The sequence below is a fragment of the Magallana gigas genome, chromosome 4 (genome assembly GCF_963853765.1).
Source record: "Magallana gigas chromosome 4, xbMagGiga1.1, whole genome shotgun sequence".
Taxonomy (NCBI): domain Eukaryota; kingdom Metazoa; phylum Mollusca; class Bivalvia; order Ostreida; family Ostreidae; genus Magallana; species Magallana gigas.
In genome coordinates this window covers 49153800-49171505 of record NC_088856.1, presented here as the reverse complement: position 1 = coordinate 49171505, position 17706 = coordinate 49153800, and the positions used below count along the sequence as shown (strand labels likewise).

Sequence of the window (17706 nt, the reverse complement as noted above, 5' to 3'; positions counted from 1 at the left end):
TATTCAAAAATCAAATATAGAGTAGATCAGCAACACAGAGACAAGATTAAAGACGCATCAATAACGAAATACAGTTCAGATATAATGCACCAAGCCAAACTTAAAGATGCATCAATTAAAAAGTACAAAATGAACGATAGTCATAGAACAAAGGTTCAAGAAGCTTCGGTGAAAAAGTACAAAACCGATATCATTCACAAAGACAAAGTAAAAAGAGCTTCTCATGTACAGTATAAAACAAGCGAAGTTCACAGACAACAAATAAAGAACTCTGTTTATGGTAAACGAAGAAAATATCACGAAAATAAAAAGAAATGGACTTTTGTGCAAGAACAGTTTCGAAATGAAATGAAGATGTACCCCGATCATGTCTGTTCGGTATGTTACAAACTATTATTCAGAAAACAAGTCTTGATATGCGAGCCTCAAATATACGACAAGAAAACACCAGACGGAATTGAATTAGGACAGGCATGTGTATCCAGAAACTATCTAGAAAGATGTCCAGGGACTGAAAAACACATGTGTTCTTCTAGATGTAAATTGTGGGTCTGCCACACTTGCCATAGAAAACTCCTATCTGGAACTATGCCTAGTGAATGTTATATGAATAAATTAGAAAATGCGGAGGTACCAGAAGTTTTAAAAGAATTAAACTCTGTTGAGCGTCACCTTGTCTCGCGAATCATTCCATTCAAGAAAATGATGGCTTTACCTAAAGGAGGTCAGTTTGGTGTTCAAGGACCTGTTGTGTGTGTACCAAGCAATATTTCTGATACTATAGAGTCACTGCCACGACCTGAAAATGATAACCAATTGATCCAAGTTAAATTAAAAAGAAAACTTTCTTACAAAGGACATTGCGATTTCAAGTTTATTAACACTCAAAAGGTCAGACGAGCAATTGAATATTTATGTAAAGCAAATAAATATTACAACGACCTTAAATTTGATGAGACCTGGGAAAACCCCATTGAATTGCTAACTGATAACGATGAAGACCCTGACGCTGAACCTGTACACGAGAAAGAAATGTGCGAAACTGTTGATGACGAATTGAATCATGCATTGCCACATGATACTTGTCTGCAGCCAGTTGATTTAGAGGTTCTTGACCAATATTTCGATCAAATATTTTGTTTTGCACCTTGTGAAAGAAATAATCCAGTTAGCATTTTAACAGAAAAAGGAATAGATACAAAGTGCTTTCCATGTCACTTTCCAACAGGTGAAAATGTATTTGACGATGAAAGAAATGTGCGTTTAACATTGTCCAGATACCTTTTGAACAAATTAATGAATGTTGACCCTAGATACGCGAATGATACCGATTTCATTTTCTTTTCTCAGTATTTAACAGAATTGCAACAAGTAGTATCAAACGTTTCAATAGCATTAAGAAAGACACCAGAGAAGGGTTTTGATGGAAAAAAGTTGACTTTGAGGTCATTAAAAAACAAAGAATCTCTTAATGAAATTTTTAAAGCGGATGACGGATATAAATTTCTAAAACCGATTCGAGGGACTCCTCCATATTGGCAGACAACACAGAAGGATCTGTTTGCAATGATCAGACAACTTGGTCTTCCAACATGGTTTTGTTCCTTCTCTGCTGCTGAAATGAGATGGCCAGAAATATTTGAAGCTATCTTAAAACAACAGAATGACTACAAAAATGTTGAAGACTTATCACTTTCAGAAAAATGGGAACTTCTTAAAAAGAATCCAATCACTGTTTCACGCATGTTTGATTATCGGTTTCAAACCTTTCTCAAGAGAGTGATCTTATCAAATGCCAATCCTATTGGAAAAGTTAAAGATTACTTTTATCGAGTTGAATTCCAGCAAAGAGGATCTCCCCATACGCACTGTCTATTTTGGATTGAAGATGCACCAAAATTGCATACAGATTCTGATTGTGAAGTAGCTGACTTTATTGACACGTATGTTACCTGTGAAATTCCTTGTGAAGATGATGAAACATATGAAATAGTTAAAAGCGTTCAATCACACAGCAAGTCGCATTCAAAGTCATGTAAAAAGGGTTCTAAAGAATGTAGATTCAATTTTCCACGACCACCATCAGAAAAAACTTTTGTGTGTCATCCACAACAGGAAAATATTAAGACTGTTGATTTGAATCTCTCAGAAGAAGAATACGATAAAGTTATTCGTCACAATATTGAAGAGACCAACCGAAAAGATAGATCGAAGGAACTTTTAACAAGGATTTGGAATTTTATTAAAGAAAATGACTCGACAGAAATGGTTGCTGGAGAACTGTTCCAGACATTAGGTATTACTCAAGAACAGTTCGAAGAGGCAAACAACTCTCTTACAAAGTCAACATGTGTTGTCCTTAAACGAAATCTTAAAGAATCATGGATCAATCAGTACAACGCACAGCTACTCGCCTGCTGGAATGCAAATATGGACATTCAATATATAACTGATGCATATGCATGCGTGGTCTATATAGTGTCTTACATTTCAAAAGCAGAAAGAGAAATGAGTCAAATTTTGGATTGCACCCAAAGAGAAGCAAGAGATGGTAATCATGAAGCAAAAACTGCCATGAAGAAACTTGGAGCAGCATATTTACATCACAGAGAAGTTAGTGCACAAGAGGCTGCTTTCAGAGTATGCAATTTGCAGTTGAAAGGATGTTCAAGAAAAGTTCAGTTTATACCTATAGGAGAAAATCCAATTCGTATGAGTCTACCTTTAAAAGTTTTGGAAAAAAAATCAGATGCTGATGAAAAAATTTGGATGTCAAGCCTTACGGAGAAATACAGTGCAAGGCCTATCTCTAATGAATTTGATAGTATGTGCTTGGCTGCATTCTGTTCAGAGTATAGAGTTTTAGCTTCATCACAAGTATCAACAAATCCAAGAAGTCCCATTCATTCATTGCAAAAGAACTTGGGTTTCATTCGGAAAAGAACATTAACTGAAAAAGCTGTCATACGCTATCCCCGATTTTCACCCGACAAAGCACCTGAGAAATATTATCTCAGTATTTTGCAATTATTTTGTCCACATAGATCAATCGAAGAATTCAAATCAAGAAAGACCTACGAGAAATTTTATAATTCTCCGGGTATTAAACAAACAGTTGTTAAGAACCGGCGTTCATTTGAAAAAGATATAGAAGCCTTAGAAAAAGCTGAAGAAACTCTAGAAAACGGTGGTATTCAAGAAAATGCATGGTCACAGATTTGTCCAGAAATAGAAGTTGAAAGGCTCGAAGCTCAAGAAACTGACAATATTGAATTGGAATTGCAAGTTCCTGATTTGCTAGAAAAGTCTTCGAATTCAGTTGAAATTTCCCAACCTTTAATTTCAAAAGATGAAGGCTCAAAGATTATACGATCTTTAAATGAAACCCAACAAAGGATTTTCTACAAACTGAAATCATGGTGTCTTGAAACAATTGGTGGAAGACAACCTTCGCAACTACAAGTTTTTATCACAGGAGGTGCTGGAACGGGGAAAAGTCATTTGATAAAAAGCATTTACTATGAATTATCCCGATTGTTTGCTCCTTCCCTTGCAAATCCTGACGATATATCTGTATTGTTAACGGCGCCGACTGGTGTAGCAGCATTTAATATTGGAGGAGCAACTATTCACAGTACATTTGCCATACCTGGAAACAGCGCTTTGCCTTTTGAATATCAACCGCTTGGTGATGATAAGTTAAATACTCTTAGAACAAAACTTGGGCAGCTAAAATTGTTGATAATTGATGAAATCTCGATGGTTGATAAAAAAATGTTGACCTACATACATGGCCGTTTAAGACAAATTAAACAAACTGGAGATTTCACCCCATTTGGAAATGTGAGCGTTTTAGCCTTTGGGGACTTTTACCAATTACCACCAGTTAAGGGAAAACCCCTTTTCATAAACGATTGCTACTTTGATCTTTGGAATGATTCTTTCAAACTTGTGACTTTGACCGAGATTATGAGACAAAAGGAAGATAAACAATTTGCCGAGCTTCTCAACAGATGTAGAATAAAGGTTAAGAAGGAAAACTTAAATTCGGAGGACAAAGATTTACTACAGAGCAGAGAAAATGACGAAATTGTTAATGCATTACATATATTTTCGACAAACGCTCAAGTCAATGAATTCAATGCACAAGCATTAGCTTCACTCTGTTCAAATAATGAAATAGAACCAATGGTTTTAAAAGCCGAAGACTGTGTCAAACAAAAGGCATCACGAGGAGAACAGAAAGTAAACACGCTTTCGTCGGTTAAAAAACAATTCAGATTAGTAAAAGAGCTTCAAATATGTGTTGGTGCACGTGTTATGCTGATTTACAACGTAGATATTGCAGATGGTTTGGTTAACGGTGCATTTGGAACTGTTACAAGATTGGTACATGGAAAGGCGAATACATCGGAAGTGAAGTTGATAGAAGTTTGTTTTGACAATAACCATGTTGGTAAACGACGGGGAACAAAAGTAAATAGCGAACTTAGAGTTCTAATCGAGCGGGTAGAAGAAATGGTAGGAAAAGGCGGTAACATTGTTAGAAAACAATTTCCATTAAAGCTTGCCTGGGCATGTTCTGTTCATAAAGTGCAAGGTTTAACAGTTTCTAAAGCAGTTGTATCATTGAAAAAGATTTTTCAACCAGGACAAGCTTATGTTGCCTTAAGCCGTGTAACTTCTCTGGAAGGTTTAACGTTGCGAGATTTCAATGAAAAGTCAATATATTCAAATCCATGTATCCAGGAATCTCTAGCATCGATGGATCAGTTTCTTGAAACAGAGAAAGAGGTGACTGAAAAGACACTGACAGTGTTGTATCACAACATAGAGGGCTTGCAAAACCATTTAGAAGATCTTAAGATTACTTTAAGAAACAGAAATATTGATTTCGTATGTTTAGTAGAAACATGGATCACAAATGAAATAACTCCTAATACGGAATTGAATTCGTTTGCTTCAGTTCATCAACTTCGCAAAAATTCATACACTTCGGACAATGCTATACAAACTCAAGCCAAAGGAGGAGTATCTGTATACAGAGGGCTTAACAGACAATGCCAGTATGAACAAGTTATGCTACCTATTGACAATCTTGAATACATAGCTTTTAAAGCGAGTAATGTATTATTTATTACATTGTACAGACCCTCGTCGTATTCTGTTGAAGGCTTTTTGAAAACAATGAATAAAATGTTAGTAGTTGTTCAGACTTTGAATCTTCCTTGCCTTATTATTGGTGATTTTAATCAAAACATAAACAATGGGAGCTCTTCGATTAAACAGTTAATGGAGAGAAATGGATATACTCAACTAGTAACGGAAGTAACTACTGATAGTGGAACAATGATAGATCATGTGTATGGCAAAGATATTAATGCAAAAATATCAATGATTCCAACATACTATAGTTACCATGAAGCGCTTGAATTGTCAGTTTTTGGAGTTTCTTAACAACTCCAGTAATTCAGATTGTGTTTATATGAGAAAATGATATATAAGAAATTTATTTTATCCTCTTGATGAGACCAAAATGTTGTTAAAAAAATACCGGGTTTATTTTAAGTGTTCTGTCAAAAAGATATCTTTAAAAAAAAACTTTAGATTATGGTACACTATTGAAAATAGACACGTTTAAATTGACTCAAGAGCTAGTTGTTGATTAGCTTACAAATTCCTAATAGAATAAATATTGCATTTGTGGCTTTTAAACTTAATTGGATTGGTTCAACTTCAAATTAAAATTATTTAGTACAACAAATTAAAGCCGTTGAAATGTAGTATCATAAAGATAGATGTAAAGATTGTTTTTAGTGTTTATTATAAATGTATATAGTTAAAAATCAATTCGTTTATTGGAATTCCATGTTAATTTAAGATCAAATCAAAGTAAATATAACAGGTTTTATATTTATAATAACTCGCACAATGTATATATATAATGATACACACAATGCGCAGACCGAAAACGTTTGTGGGTAGACAATTCGAAAGAATTAGAGATCTGCAGGGGCTAACGAACAAAACAGCCCTTTAGCTGTAACTTTCGACTTTTCGACTCGTTATAGGGGTTTGGAAGGCCAAAAGATCATCATTTCTTTAAATTTCAAAATTTCATTTAGTAAGAGTAATCTTGCTTTGCTGTAAGAATGTAGAGCATAAACACTATAGGCATACCAAGTTTTGTGTCCGGGGAATGATTTTTTTGAAAATATTCCTCTGGAAATTGAGGTATTGACATTGCACTACTCAAAAATTCCTATCTAAGAAACTGGTTATACCAAGGTGTTCAGAAAATTTGGAAATAGATTAAAGATAATTTTTTGAAATATTAAACAAAAAAGGGGAAACTGGGGCGGTCGAAAAGCCCTTACTTTTTGTTGAAGACAAAAAAAAGTTCTAGTTATTATTATTCTTCTCGACAAAGTTTCGTCAGCGATTTTTTGAAAACGGAACCGAAAAATAAAAATTTAATGTTAGATTCTTTTAGCAATTGTTTAGTTCTCCCGTATGTCCCTTTTTGGACTTCCGGTCTATAAACTTCCGGTTTACACGTGCAAAAAACAAAATATTAAAAGGACCTTTGTATCTATTTTATTTTTTGATTATAAACTAAAAAATTTTTGGATTTAGATACTTCATAGTATGATATACAAAATCGTAAGCGACAACTTTTTTGTATCTCTTGCTGTTTTTGAGATATTAGACTTCAAACTATGAAAAAAGGGGGGGATGAAAAAACTAAAAATTGAAATAACCAACAAATTGTTTAAATGGGGAATGGAAAATGTTAAAACTGTCATAATTATCATATATTTAAAGTTTCGTTTGAAACCATTGAGAACTTCCAGTTTTATAAGTTGATAAAAAAAATCGTCTATGGGTGTTTTAATGTTAAACTTTTTCTCAAACAGTTTTGAAGTAAATATTTTCATATTTAATATTTATATTGAGGGACCTAATTTGCAGACCGAAAAATGTTTTGAGATAAAAATTTTGAAAGATAAGGGATCTAGAGGGGTCAAAGCTAAAAACAACCCTTTAGCTGTATCTTTTTTATTTTTCATCCGATTTTTAAAATCTTTTCGGTTTTGAGTAAAGAGTACATTTTAAAAATGATGGTCCATACGGCCATTTTTTTACTTCTTATAGGAGTATTAAGGGCGTGAATATTGCAACTTTTTAAAAGTTAAAAAAGTGATTTAAAAAGAGTTATCTCGCTTTGCTTAATGAACGTAGAACATTAATACTCTAGGCATACCACGTTTTCTATTTAATACTTACTTTTTTATGATTTTTTGGAAATATTCTTTTAGAAATTAAAAGTATATTTACTTTTAAAGTGCTGAAGTTATCTTTTTTTTAACATTGCATTATTTATAATGTTATATTTCTAATAGGCAACTGATTATACCAAGGCGGTGAAGAATTTTTAAATAAAAAATAGATACGATTTTACCTTACATTTACAATCAAAAAAGGGAAAGGGGATGTCGAAAAGCCCTTACTTTTTGCTGAAGACAAAAAAGTTCTAGTTGTGGCTGGTATGTTTCTCAGACAATTATCTGTCTTCCAGTAATTGTAATGTGTAAATCAAGGAAAATGATAAAACTTACAATGACAGAGTAACTATTTCTTCATTTTTGATCATGTGTCCAACGAAAAATTAATATCCCGGTGAACTTTTTAACATGCTGTTTATTTCTGACATAGTCTGTTGTCCTTTAAATACCATGGACAATTACAGCACTATTACTGTCTAGACCACTGTGATAGTACAATGACATGAAAAAGAAAAGTAGACAGGCTAGGTCTGAATTGATGAGCCAGTGTTGGGAACCGCAATGTTTTATCTGTTTTACTCTAGGTCACAGGAATGACAAATCTGTATGACAACACGTACCACACCAAACTTTAGGTGCAAGTCATTATTTTAGAGTTATGACTTAACATGATCATTATTTGTAAATAATATGTTCTCTGGTTTTTTCTTGCTGAAGCTATTTTTTGTCCTGAAACTCCTGCCTTTGAAAAAGTGGCACCACCATTAATCTCTGTCCCAGCAACATTATAGGGTATATAAATTAATTAGTTGTAACAGATCTCTATCGACGCCCAGGCGTTTTGTGGACAAACATCATGGATGTTCAAAACATAAAGGGTCTAAACTGGGCGAAAAAATTGCCTGACTAGAAATTCGCGGGTAGGTTAAGGCAACTCCGAGTTTAATGACCGTCAAAATTATGATCAATTTAAAAACTGTTTATTTATATGTAAACAGTGCGGAATATTAATACCAAGTGAATATGTTCACCAAAATATTATTTTTCTACTTCGGAATCGACTCGATCTTTGAAGCTGCCGTGCCCTGATATCACGTGACAGTTAAAAATAGATCACTTTTGTACCTTAACAAAAAATCAAAAAGTGTAACACTACCCCAAAGTTCATTTGTATGTTTGCTACAATTATTCGATAGGCCATTAGTTCATGTTTATTAGTATTACTGCTAGAATCCTAGTGTTGATCGCATAACATAAATATTGTAAATATTTATCGGAAACCCTCTCAACTTCTATAATTTCATTGAAAATACTACGTATATTTCATTTAAAACAACGAAGCACAGGATTCTAGCAGCACTTTTCATGTAGTTTAGGTCATATACTGTTGATATTTACCAAAGTCATCACTTATAATATCCGGGGTAGTGTTACACTTTTGCCTTTTTTGTACACACTGACAGAGGAAAGACTGGAAAAGCCATATAAATGTCGATCTGCTTACCTTATAACACTCGCTGATTAAACAAAGTATCCATGCCTATATTATCCCGATTATATCCGAACTGAAACTCATCTAAATCTTAGATATATGCATTAAATACGTCTTATTTCGGCATTGTTTACACTGCATTCCGATGATTTGTCTTCCGACATGATCTTCTCTATTAAACATGCTTCTGACGTCATCAATGATAATTATACGTAATACAGAGAAATCGAAGATATATTCAGTTAGAAGAGTTTCTGGTGATATTTTATGCCTGTAGTTTTTATAATTTAAACCAGAGATAAAGTTAAAATCAACATGTTTCTGAGTAAAATATGACATCATCCTGCTTATTGTGACGTCATGTCGATCAGAGGGATTTGATCGCTGAGAGTTGCCTTATCATACCTGCGTTGTAATACCTAACCAACACCAGAAATAATGATGTTCCAACGTATTATGATGGGCAAATCAAAACTAATAATGTTATCTCTTTGAATCAAAAATAAAAAATCTTAAAAATTAATATTTATGGGATACACATAATAAACTCTCTTGCTTGTTAAGATCCCAAATTCTGAAAACATATATAATAACTATACTTTAAAATATTAGCACAAATGTATGATTGATGCATGCTTCCCCTACAGAATTCAATTGCAGACTACATCTATCATACTTTTTTGGCCATTTTGCAGACAAAGAACAGTGATATCAATTGTTTTGCCTCCACATACTTGATTCCTCGCATATAATAATCCCATCTTGCACGATTTGTGCGAAAGATAGCAGAAGTGTTAAGATGTCCTTCTAAATACTTGAATCAGACATTATTGAATAAAATCGTCCGTGCAAATTTTCAAGAATGCATATTTTACGAATGGATTGGTTCGTAGCCACCAAATGTTTCGTGAGGTACAAAAAAATAATCTTTTTGAAAAAAAAACTAACGCAGGCATAAAATCATTCTACATCTTTAATATGGATCATCAGACTTTAATAAATATTGCACGCAGATTGCATAATTCTCAATAACAAGAAGAAACAACATGTATACTGATTCCAACGACCGCCTTGAACTGGAGCCAACTGGATCATGCCAACTGGCATCCAGATGGATTTCATAAATGTAACCTTAAGCGATTTGTATAAATTGGATTTCCTAGCACAGATTGACAGCATTTTATTGTACATGTAAAAAGCACATTATAATTTGTATCTAAGATATCTGTTTTGAATAAATTGGATTTCTTTTCATATAGAAATACTGTAACTTCTAGTCAAAAAGCACATTTTTTCTATGTATTATATGGATTTCATGTTGAATTAAAACTGTTCTTGTAAAATTGTAGATTTCATGTTGTAAACTAGTGAAAATTCGGCAGACAAAATAATAATCTCTACTATCACTCAATAGAACACAAAACTGAATGCATGAGCTCAACCAAAAACACAAATGTAGCACAGCAACAGCCTTAGGAGGATGATATAAATGAAACAAAAAAATGCTAGACATCTTTGGTCATAGTTAATGTAGAGAGAAATTCTGGATCAAAATTTTGCACGAAAATTGCCCTACATCGATTATCAGCTCTACTAACCAATGAGTTTGCTTTTATCCTAAAGGAATGCTATACATATATGAACTTCACAGCAATAAATAACAAACAGCTACATAAAGTCTCTAGATAATTAATCCACATTGCTTCTTTAATTGCTACACATATTGATGACCTTTTTTTCAGAAAGCATGAATGACCCTTTTGTTTGATCGAAAAACACCACAGGAAGGCCTTACTAAAACAGCACATATGAGTTGACAAAATTTTGACATAAATCATGGATCAGCTATGATTGTTTCAATTGTTTGAATTGAACTTACATAATATAGCTCCTTGATTTCAAAAATCTGTCAAATACAACAGTTACTGGTTCTTACTCCGTAAAAAGACAAAGTTGAGATGTCCAAATCAGTTCCATCACAACTGACATTTGTGATCGCTTATAAAGAGATTTTGTACTTAAATCTTTGGAATGTTCTTTACCATAAAAAATAACTCGGAATGCATAACTATGTAATGTCATGTAGACAAAATATTATAGATATAATCTAAAACAGTCGGGAATGCCTGATAAAAATAAAATATTCTGAAATAAGTTCACAGTAAAAACATAAACAACCTTGTACATGTATATACTAGTAATCTCACAAACAATCAAAAATAAACAAAATGTTCCAAAAAAAATTGCATCATTCTGCATCTTGATATTTTGTGTACATGTGTAAGAAAAAAACAACCAGTTTTTATCAATAAAATCATTTACCAGTGATTAATTACTTAATACAGAATTGGCAGTGATATGACAAAAGTATTCCATCAAAAGTGGAAATTATTACCAGAGCTTAGACAGAAATTTTCCACTTGCAATTCAACAAAGCTTCACCCAAAGGCATGATAGTTTTAGCTTAGTAATCTGTATAATGTAAAATATAACTTATTCTCCTTTACGGCTCCACAACACTTATATGATTTAAATACGGAAATTTACTCTTCCAATTTTATAGCTTACTTCTACTCACTTTCTTGTAAAAAAAAAATATGGCAACAAAAGAAAAAAATATTTTACACAATTAATTTTCAATCATGGGCTCATTGACCAAGCAGCAGTTACAATGCTACAATCTAAATACATATTTAAATATACAATATATTATGCTTCAACATAAGAAAATGTCATCATTTACTCTGATTTATTTTAAGCCTATATATTAGTATTGGTATTAAGAAGTAACAATTATTAATACCTTGTAACAAGAATTGGAGAGAAAGGACAATTTTACTGACAGAATCACATTGAAGAAGAAATAATTCTTTATCTTGACTTGTACTCATAAAGTTAAAAAATTTTGCTTTCGCAAAGATGAAGACATTCTATTCTAAACATGAATTTGTCTGTAAAGCAATTTGTTGCCCTTTGCAAAAAAAAGAATCACAAAATTTTTGATAAACTAGCACAAAGTGAATCAGACAAATCAGAGCCTTTGAGATCAACAATTAAGTCTGGTAAATTTTTCTAACGCACTCAGATACATGGAATAAAACTTTCTACACACCGTAAAGTCTGAATTGAACACATCTAGTCTAAACTTCTCACACAGTAAAGCTTAACTGCATACATATTTACTGAGAAGTGTGTCAACTTCAACAAGAAAACAAAGCTGACGTGTAAAACAGCAGATCACAGAACTATAACCCCGCCCCTCCCTCATAAAGCCCCAACCCCTAACTCTTATAACCTCATGAACCACCATCATAGAACCCTACTCTTTCCTCATAAACTTGCACCCCTCCCTCTCGAAACTCCTGCCCTCCATCATAAAACCCCCCACCTCTCCCTCAGTCAGACTCGTCACCACTGGCCTGGCTCCCAGTACCACTGCTGGCTCCCCCCATGGAGCTACCCCCACCCCCCAGGAATCTTGAAGTCTTGCTGCTGTTCTCTGACTGAGTTACAGATTGTGTGGCCTCCTCAACCTTAAATTCAAACAGAATATTATACTTATACAAGTACAACAAACATTTAACAGTACGTTTAGGGACAAAATTTGATAACATAAAATTGTGAAACAGTCTACTTCATTTTGAAATGTACATGCTTTATTTTTTAAATTCTTTCACTGAAAAATAATTACACTTGCAAAATTTCAATTAATCTTTTATTAAGTAAATCATTTAAATCCAGGTTTGTATTGATATCAAGCAAAAGCACTCATAGTCTTTAATTGTATCAAAAGAAATATATATTAGATTAAAATCATAATCACACATTGCATAGGATATTTTATTTAACCATTATCTTTACAGAGTATGAGCAGAAGCAATACCTGTAGTCTGCTACAGATGGTCTGGTAGGTTTTTGCATTGAGTGCATTCTCTGGGACACCTTGCAGCTCAAAGTCAGAGAAACATTTCTGAAACAAAATACATCACACAAGTTTATTGACCACTTTTAAAAAGTCCAAATGACACAGTAATTACTTGACAGTCCACAAATTTAAATAAAGAAGGATGCCAAACTACATAGAGTCATGAATTGTTGAATTAATGACATTACATTGATTCTGCTTTTGCTTTGGGGTACATAACAAGATTATTATATACTAGTAAATAATTAGGACAGTCCACAAAATATGGATAGCAAAATTAATGAAGACATGATTACAATTTCAATTCATTGAAAGCTGACAAAATAAAGATCCCGTTTTCACATCAAAAAGGCTCAATGGTCATGGTCAATTTTAGACACCATTGATCTCCTTTTAAAGAAGAGCTCTATAGGAAAATACCCTAATCTAAAAGGTAAAATATATGGATTTCTTCTTTACTGAATCATAGTTTATAGCTTAACAAATCATGTCTTAAAATTTTAGGAAGACTGATGTTAATTTGTTGACCATCCAGCCTCACATTGAGGTATGGAGGCCCGGAACTCACCCTGTTGATGGTCATGACACAGGTTAACTGGTAGGGGTGGAGACTCAGGTCCAGCCGGTCGGACAACCAATCGCAGATCATCTTCATCTGACCTGTGTACCATTGCTGTAATGTCCAAGATAGAACACCATTAGAACTTCACATTTACCAATACAATTTAATTAAATCAGTTTCTTAAAATCTTATTTTACGATTTTTGTCCCTAAGACTACTTTTGACAGTAAGGTAGATATAAATATAATTTATAAAGATTCACACCCATGTTAATTTCATTATTAAATTTCAACAAATTCATTTCACAAAAATCTGCATCATTGCTAGAATACTGTTATTAAGGAAAGCCTGACATCTTAAATAATTGGGCTCCTCACCTCAAATATAGACAGAGTAAATAACTCATCTGCAATTTTCTGCCTAAGAATGTCCAGATTTCCTCTCATGAAATCAACATAAGCTTTGCCCAGCTCATTCACTGGTTTCTATTCAATTAAATACAGTTGAAATTAATACATTGATATATAGCATTTATTGAAAAGTTTTAATGTATTTATTTGAGATATTTCAAATATGTAATGAGAGAGTACATACTGTTAGTGATAATATTGAAGAAAAGAATGTTCCCTCATCATATCCGGCAAGTTTACTAAGCACTGACTCCAGTACTGACAACAGCTGAAATGACAAATATTCACCTTCTTCTCAAACGTTCTAATAATCAGGTTTTCTTCTGATTTGTTCATTCATCACTCATCTCTCTCTCTCTCTCTCTCTCTCTCTCTCATATCATCTACTATCTTCACTATTGGAAGGACTATTAACTTTAATATCTCTCCTCTTCTCTTTCTCTTTTTTACTTGTCAGAACTGCAATTACTTAAATTTTAAACTCTCTCTCTCTCTCTCTCTCTCTCTCTCTCTCTTCATTCTACCCTTGCCTCTTTCTTTTGTTTTATTCCCCTGGCACAAACCCACACATGAAACACACATTATCATACTTTACCTTTTCTATCAAACATTTGACCATTTGAACTTGTATCCTATCCAAAAAATCCACTATTTTAGTATGGTACTGGTGCTTCAAAAAACAAAACAGATTTTGTTAGACTCTCAAATCTTTTAAGAATAATCAATGTAACATATTTAACCAAACAAGAATATATTAAACCAAAAGTACAGAAAATACCAGGAACTCATATCTTGATGTAATCACTTTCATTTTAGATTAACATATTATAATGAGAATAGTTGAAATTAAGCCCATAAAAATACTTAATTATTTCAAGTACATGTATCATAAGCAGATTAATTATTATTACAAAATTATCAAACAAAATATTACTTTCAGTTGATACTTTTATCTACTAATCCCTTTGTCTTGGAGGTCTTAAATATATGGGTATCGTTTATAAATATTTCATATTCTTACAAGATGAAATTCAAACCATAATAAAATGTAGCAAAACTGTTAGAAAACTGAAATATTCCAACTTTGAAAGCACATGCCAGCTTAAGATTTACAATGACTATTTTTAGAGAAACATTTCTTGCATTAGTTAATACTGAGTTCTATTAAAAACCAAAAAACCTAGTACATATGTATTGAGATAAAATGATTATTACAATCACCATTTTAGTTTCTTACGGAAGATAGAATTATGAAACTATTAATGGAAATATGCATAATATATTACTGTAAATACCATAAATCGTTTATGAATGCTTCAGAAGAAGCAAGCATTACAGCAAACACAATTTTTAGTAAAATACATAAAGAACATGAAAAATCACACTGATCATAAGAAGGGATGAGACACTTTGAGAAATACTGAGGATGTTTGAATGTTAATAGCTGATGTGATCACAGAGAGACACCAGGAATGTTAATGAAAGAACACATGGGGAGAAAAAAAGGACAGAGTTGAGGGAGAAAATGAATTAGCATAATACCACAATACCGAATTTTCTACAAGTGTCTGAAAAGAAACAAAATCCAAAAAGATAAAAAGTTGGTTTGAAAATAAACAAACATGTATACTGCTACTTAAAAAAATTTGTAATAAATTATATAATAAACAACAAGTAGATACAATGTTATTGATGAGGTCACAAATCAAAACACTACAAAATAATAATCAATTTGAAAGAAAGTTTTATATATCTGAAAACAGTGAATTTGTATTTACTGTCTTGAAATATAGAGATTTGATGGTCTGATATTACAGGGACTTTAAATTTCATGAATTAAAGATAAAACCCAGCAAAAGTCTTTGTATTTTACATACCATATTTTCTCCACTGTCAAGTGCCCACACAAATGCAAGGCCTAAAGTAAAACAAACGCAAACTTAAGGATAATAACTTGATTTTAAATTCATAAAAATTCTGACACTGACAAGTCATTTTTTAATTACAAGATTTCAAATTGTTATCAAAGTAGAGAGGTACTGATGGGAGTTGATTTTAATCTACAGTATATGAAGCATTTTAAGTGAACTTAAAATTCCTAACTGCCAATAACAATTAATGTTCAGCATAAAAATTCTACTAGAGAACTCGGTCTGCAAGCTTCACAAATCTCCACAATCCACCTTGGCAATGTAATGCTTTAGTCAAGCTAGCTATCTATAGCTAACTGGTAAATACAATGTTCATCACAAAAATCCTACCAGAGAGCTCGGTCTGCAAGCTTGAAAAAGTAGAAAGCTAATCATATGATTTTACATTGGTCAAAGAGGCGGTTTTAATACAGATTTCAAAATTTCAAATTTGGAACTTGTAATGTTTTGTCTCCTAGAATGTAACGTGGTAAATTCTCAGATGGAAGTTTTTGAAACAATTTGAATTGCATTTATAATATTTTTGGCGAACATTTTTCTGTAAAGTATCGTTTAGGTCCTTGTCCAACTGTTAATTAAATTAAGTTTAAGTAGATCAACTTGTTACATGATTACATGTTGAAGAACTGGTGCAATCGACGCCACCCAAAGAGTGAAAATATTGACGTTAAATTGTTTCTTTGTCCATATATGCTCACAGTATTTCATTGTTTTATCTACCATAAATTAAGTTCTATCTTGCATGGGTTGTGCGCAAAACGATGCGATGCCAGAAGCGCTGATTATTTTCTCCTTCTACAAAGCTGAGTACGTCAATTTCAAAGATTCAAATAAAAACACCATATAAATCAATATTATTGAATAGAATTGCCCGTATTAGATCTTTAAACCTCCATATTTTACAAATAAAATACTTCCTAGCCACTAATGATTTGTAAGTTAAAACACCATGTACAAACACACATACAGTGAAAGTAGGTCATCGAGATAGGCGCCACGTATTGTTTTTGTGTCATTTATGAAAACGTTTGAATCTTACTACATTTTTTTCGGCCAAAATCGTTCTCTTAGAATAGAAAATCGAAATTCTTAATGAAAACTATCCCAAATTATGAATTATGGAGTATTTGACCGAAAACCCCACGTTGCGTATGGGGCCGAAGGGGAAGGGAAACTCTTTTCAATATATTAAATGTTAAACAAAAACCCAAGTTTCCACCACTTAGTTTTATTTTGAAAATACCTATCATTTATCATTTCTCTTCTTAATGTAAAAAGGTTTATCATTTATCGAAACGCTTTGCAAATATCTTTTTGATCTTTTACACAGTATTTTGACATTACGTCAATGTGTACAAACACTGTGCGTTACAGTTAAATGATCTCTATTCAAAATCACTGCGAATACCGCAAACAAGAATAAACCTGCTTTAAACGCTTTTGATTTAAAGGTCCTCCAGTTCTGCATACAAGCCCATTCTTCTAAACTACTTAAAGATATGTATTTTCAGCATGTGTCCGACTTGAAAATTACCCACAAAAATTCACGTTTGGGGAAAAACATTTATACAACACAGATACAACATAGATACTAAAGAAGATTGAAAAAATGAATTTACGCATTTTATTTACTTTAATTCTACTTCAACTTGTCATTTCCCTATTTCTATGTATACTTTAAATCATTGGCGGATAATTAGTGTATGCAGTTTTAAAGTAATCGTTTAATATTATATCATTGCAAGCTGTCACATTGATACAAACTCACAATAACAGAAATCCACCAAAGCCTGTCTTCAACTTTTTGTTGGCATGCAGTTTACCGAAAATGAAAGAAGGCTTTCAATTAATTTCCCCATTATTGCTAATACGGTAGAAATCACTCATAGTTTACGAACATCATAACCAATATGTTGAAATATAAAGGTGTTAGCATTTCCTCTGGTGAAGACATTTCCTAGATTACTAGCAAATTTTATTCATAAATAGATATAAGTACCATTATGTTATCTCATAAATTTTCATGACACAATATCTGTGCTTTACATAAAGGATAGATTAATTGTGGTTATCAACAAAATGTATTATAAAGCATTGTTT

General features: G+C 32.6%; 1 protein-coding gene across 1 annotated transcript; it reads right to left on the bottom strand.

The window, feature by feature from the left end:
* Nucleotides 1-9733: 9733 nt before the first annotated feature.
* LOC136274884 (calcium-dependent secretion activator 1-like) lies at nt 9734-15570 on the bottom strand. The gene is made up of 8 exons (XM_066082707.1): nt 15553-15570; nt 15226-15243; nt 14271-14345; nt 13860-13943; nt 13643-13750; nt 13272-13376; nt 12662-12748; nt 9734-12311 (listed from the first exon to the last, which is right to left on the bottom strand). The coding sequence occupies exons 1-8, from the start codon at nt 15553-15555 to the stop codon at nt 12174-12176; spliced, it is 618 nt and encodes a 205-aa protein (XP_065938779.1). The 5' UTR covers nt 15556-15570; the 3' UTR covers nt 9734-12173.
* Nucleotides 15571-17706: the final 2136 nt, after the last annotated feature.